This window comes from Bidens hawaiensis, unplaced genomic scaffold, assembly GCF_021521415.1.
Source record: "Bidens hawaiensis isolate Kalapana, Puna unplaced genomic scaffold, B.hawaiensis_p1.1 tig00023994_1, whole genome shotgun sequence".
In the NCBI taxonomy this organism is placed as follows: domain Eukaryota; kingdom Viridiplantae; phylum Streptophyta; class Magnoliopsida; order Asterales; family Asteraceae; genus Bidens; species Bidens hawaiensis.
Genome location: NW_027493773.1, coordinates 81,711 through 87,314, shown reverse-complemented (window position 1 = coordinate 87,314; position 5,604 = coordinate 81,711). Strand labels below are relative to the sequence as shown.

The following is a 5,604-nucleotide window of genomic DNA, read 5'->3' as shown; positions in this document are numbered from 1 at the left end:
TAGGCTATCGAACTCTTCAAATTTGAAGTGTACTGATGTCCCACTCTAGCCAGACTATGTTGTCTTAACCGGGTCGACGTTGGCTTCAAAGTTTGGCTCGGGCATTCTGCCGGAAACCAACCGCCGTCTGCCACCACAAGAGCATCAATATCTGGCGTAACACAAAGTGAGACGAAAAAACTGGGTGAGTTCAGGGTTTGAACTGACAACCTTTCACAATGCCTAACTCAAATCCTTCATTGCCAATATCCCCCAAAAATGACACATGTGGAATTCGAACCTAAGTATTCACTAGAAAACCCAACCTCCTACCACTATTCAACAAGTAAGGATTTACATACATACAAACCTTATCATAAATAAATAATATGATTATTACTTTTGTATAACTTTATATATATATATATATACTTCACAACATATAAAATATATATAATATCATAGAGAGAAATCTGCATTTTGTCTCCCTGGTTTATATCGTCGCGAGATGGGTTAACCACTGAAAAAGATTTTGCGAACTTTGGACCATTGTGATATTTGGGAGGGTCAGTATGTCTCCTTGCCGTCAGTTGACTGTGAGTTGACTGACCAGAAAACGTTGAATTTACCGTTTTACCCCTGAGCCTATAATTAATCCTAAAAATAAATTCCAAGAATTCGTGAAAAAGGGAGGGGCTCGAACCCCCGACCCCTAGTTTAATAGCACAAAACACCAACCAATTTAACTGAACTAACATTTAATAAATCTATACAATATATAATATATAGGAGATGACCCAATTACCCATCCATCTTCATCTTCATCTTCATCATCACATTCTGAGATGAAGAAACCTAAAATCTAACCCATAATTCATCCTCTTCATCTTCATTTTTATCTCCACCAATTCATCCAAATCACAAATTATATAATTCAAACACATTAAAAAACATCAAGAATCATTGCTCAAGCACTTTATGCACATTAAAACCAGCGTAGATTACATAATCCAGAGCAGATTCAAAACAAAACATATGCCCTAACTTAATATATATATTATAGAATATTAAGCTTAACTAAAAAACCTCAACTTCTCAGTCCAAACTGCAAACTCACCAAAAACTAATAGCAATAATAAATTATCATCATTATTATAATTCTAATAATAATAATCAAAACTCAGTCCAGAAAACCTGTTTTCCGCCACACCACATTCCGAACTAGCCTTTGATCTCTTCCTTTCAACGTCCTCCCCGCGCCTTCGAGAACCGAAAACGTCGTGTGCGGTGACTTCGACGAGCCTCGGGCCACAATTTCGTGCGGCCGAAGCATCTCCTCTTCATCATCATCATCCTCCACGTCCACGTCAGCAAGCTCTCATCCGATCACCGGTTTCCGAGCAAACACCGGCACGTTCACCGACGCCGATTGTTAAAACTTCACCACATCCTTTTCGTGCTGCTTATTCAACCGTGGAATCGACGGAATTTGGCGTGTGTTTGATGAAATTAAGCGCGTGTGTGACGAATTAATGTTCGGCGAAACGACGGAATCGGCTGCTTATTCAACCGGATCTAACGGCTAACGTTTATGTTCGGCGAAACGCCAGTCCAGAACACGTTGATTTGGTGATTCTCGGATACGTACTTTGCCCAGCTAGGGTTTGATGATTAACAGGGAAGACAAAAGAGGGATTGATAGATAGATAGATATTTGGATTATTATTATTATTATTATTGTTATATTATATTTTTTATTTATTATAAGAAGATTACTAAAATACCCTTAATAAGTTGGTATTATTACTAAAATACCTACGGTCAACTGACGGCAGGAGTCAGAAGAACCCGTCGGAGAAACACAGGGAGTCAAAGTTCGCAAAATCTTTTTCAGTGGTGAACCCATCTCGCGACAATATAAACCAGGGAGGCAAATTGCAGATTTCTCCATCATAGAATACATCTTTCAAAGGAATAATTAAATGTTGTATACAATATATAAACCTACTAAAATGAAAATGAAATATTATTAGACAAGAGTTAAGAAAAACTTAAATTGTAAATTTAGAATTTTTGAATTTATGATTCAGTTAAACGGATAAATATGGGTTCGGGTAATCAGATCGGTTATCACCTAATCCGATACATGCCCTATATACGTGAAAAGTTTAAAACTAATCCCATACCGACTCAATACCATCCACTCATACTCTGCTTCGGATTTCAGATATACCAATCTAGCTTGGGTTTTCACCAAAAAAAAAAAAATTCATTACATGTTCCTAACCCCAGATCACACCTCCCCCGCGGACGTTGGCGGTCCGACTTCCGACCAATCCCGGCGTCTCTCTCTCTCTCACACACACAGTCAGATCTTTTTCCAATATTATATTCTTATATATCTATATGCAACTTGCTTTAAATTATCTGCACAGCACCAACACTGAACAGATATTCCTTCCTTCGTTGTTTGAATAATGAATAAAATTTCATTAATTCACACCTAGGGTTTTCACTTCTCATGGAACCTGAAGAATAATAATCATACCTCTGGATTAAATAAAATGAAATTAAGTGCCGGCGAACTAACTCGCCGTAAAAAGCTACTGAAACAGGTTCTGCTAGGGCTAATCCTACTACTCGGATTGATTTGTTTATACAATGGCGCCACATTCGCCCCTGCGTTACGCCGATCGGAAGAAGTCATCGCTGTCGACGACGGTACGGATCCGGTCATCGGAACTTCTCTACAGAAGCATCATGATTATTTCGATGACTTGTTTGAAGATCATGAACACAATCCTGAAGTGCCTAAAAGCTTACCTGTAAGTAGTGAATTCATTATTATTATTATTATTATTATTGTTTTAAATGAGTGCGTTTGGTTAATTAGGGTTAGGTTTTGTGTTGTGTTGAATTGTAGGTTTGTGATATGAGGTATTCGGAATTGATACCCTGTTTGGATAGACATCTTATTTACCAATTGAAGTTGAAGCTTAATTTGAGTTTAATGGAGCATTATGAACGGCATTGTCCACCTGCAACACGACGATATAATTGCCTTATTCCACCTCCGGTTGGATACAAGGTTAGTTTATGATTCATATTAAGTTAACATGTTTTTTTTTATTAAAAATATTATGAATTAATGTTAGGTGTTGTGTCTAGATACCGATTAGGTGGCCTCAAAGTAGAGATGAGGTTTGGAAGGCTAACATACCTCATACGCATCTTGCACAAGAGAAATCGGATCAGAATTGGATGACGGTTTTTGGAGAAAAGATTAGATTTCCTGGCGGAGGAACTCATTTCCATTATGGTGCTGATAAGTACATAGCTTCAATTGCATCGGTACGTTATGTTGATGTCATTCACTACTTATTAGGGCTTCCTTTTGTTTAAATTTAATTTTTGTAACTATATAGATGCTCAAGTTTCCTGGTGATAAACTCAACAATGGAGGAAACATCAGAACGGTTCTTGATGTGGGATGTGGTGTTGCAAGTTTTGGCGCTTATCTTTTACCTTTAGGCATAATAGCTATGTCTCTTGCACCAAATGACGTGCATCAAAATCAAATCCAGTTTGCACTTGAACGCGGGATTCCATCAGCATTAGGAGTTTTGGGTACCAAAAGACTGCCTTACCCAAGTAGATCATTTGAATTGGCTCATTGCTCGCGTTGTAGGATAGACTGGCTTCAAAGGGATGGGATTTTACTTTTGGAGTTAGATAGATTGCTTAGACCAGGCGGTTATTTTGTGTATTCTTCACCAGAAGCATATGCACATGATGAGGAAAATAGAAGAATTTGGAATGCTATGCATGATCTTTTCAAAAGGATGTGTTGGAGAGTTGTTTCAAGGCGAGATCAAACGGTTATATGGGCTAAATCAGTAAGTAATAGTTGTTATCATAAGCGTGCACCAGGAACGAACCCACCTCTGTGTGGTTCAGATGATAATCCAGATGTCAGTTGGAATGTGCAGATGAAAGCTTGCATTACTTCATACTCTACAAGTAATTAGTATCCAATTATATTTGTCGTAACTTTTGTAAATACAATTATACACTGTTTTAATGAATTTGCTTTCGGTTAATACAGAGATGCATAAAGGAAAAGGTAGTGGGCTTCAACCATGGCCCAGTAGGCTTAGTGAGCCACCTCCTCGCCTTGATGAAATTGGTGTTAGTCATGATCAGTTTCAAGAAGACACTGTAAGCATCTAAGTTTAATACATAGATTATTGTCACTTGTTAACTATTTACCGACAGTTAAGTTTACTCATGATTTGATGCAGAACACATGGTATCAAAGAGTCACAGAGTATTGGAAACAAATGAGATCTGTGATACAAAAAGATTCAATTAGAAATGTGATGGATATGAATTCAAATCTTGGTGGATTTGCCGCAGCTCTTAAGGATAAAGATGTTTGGGTGATGAATGTTGCTCCGGTTAACGCATCTTCAAAGTTAAAGATTATTTATGACCGTGGACTAATCGGAACAATTCATGATTGGTTTGCACTTTCCCTATAACACTTTGAAAAATTATCATTTCTATAAAATCTAATGGGATTGTGTTTTGCAGGTGTGAATCTTTTTCAACATATCCACGCACGTACGACCTGCTTCATGCGTGGTCGGTTTTTACAGAGATTGAAAACCGTGGTTGCAGTGTTGAAGATTTACTAATCGAGATGGATCGTATGCTAAGGCCCGAAGGGTTTGTTATCATAAGAGACAAGTCAACCATTGTTGACCACATAAGAAAGTTCTTGACTGCTTTAAGATGGGATGGATATTCAATGGAGTTAGAACCAAAAACGGATGCTTTGTCTGTTAGTGATGAACGAGTTGTAATTGCTAGAAAACAAATATGGGGAGATGATAAAGATGATGAAGAGGCTGCAAGATTTTAAATCTTTCTTTTCTAATCAGGTAACAGTCTATACTCCTTTTTCATAAGCACATTATGAAGTTATTTTAAGGATGTTTTGGATGAATTGAGGAAGATGGGGATGCAGAATGCAGAACGTATATTGGACATATTTTTTCTGGTATATTTTTATCGAAGGGCATAAGATTATTTGAGTAAAGAAGGGGATAGTGAGCAGCCATAGATGGATACATTTTTATGCAATGTATTTGAAGAATTTTATATCTATTTTAAATCTAGTCTATTCTTCCATGTATTTGAACAATTTCATATGTATGGGAATTTTGTTTATCCTGGGAATCTGAAACAGTTCTGCTGTAGTTGTTGGAAATGAGATTTTATTAGATTGACTCGTATGTGTTGCTAAAACAAGTTTAAGTTTATCTAGTTACAAGCTTGAAACATGTGAGTCAAGTCTAGGCTCACAAGTGTTCAATTTGAATATTTGTAAAGCTTTTTGTGCTCTTGTAGGTGTTAAGATATGTAAACAGATATGTAACTAATGCTGTTAAGAGTTCAGGTCATGGTGTTATTGAGTTATAAGAGCTTGAATCTGATACAAGTTTGTCACGCCGAGCTTCTGTTGGTTCATTTCCGTGGTTCATTACAGTATTAGCAAATACTGTAATCATTTTGATTTGATTCGTAGCAGGGCCGGGGGCGAGATTAGGGTTGCGTGAATTG

The 5,604-nt window shown here is 37.2% G+C and overlaps 1 protein-coding gene across 1 annotated transcript; it reads left to right on the top strand.

Moving 5' to 3' along the window:
* Positions 1-2,542: 2,542 nt before the first annotated feature.
* Positions 2,543-5,371, top strand: LOC143568475 (putative methyltransferase PMT9). The gene is made up of 7 exons (XM_077054630.1): positions 2,543-2,804; positions 2,903-3,067; positions 3,148-3,330; positions 3,405-3,999; positions 4,085-4,197; positions 4,281-4,501; positions 4,573-5,371. Exons 1-7 carry the CDS (start codon positions 2,544-2,546, stop codon positions 4,901-4,903), a joined length of 1,869 nt encoding a protein of 622 aa, XP_076910745.1. The 5' UTR covers position 2,543; the 3' UTR covers positions 4,904-5,371.
* The last annotated feature ends 233 nt before the right edge of the window (positions 5,372-5,604 follow it).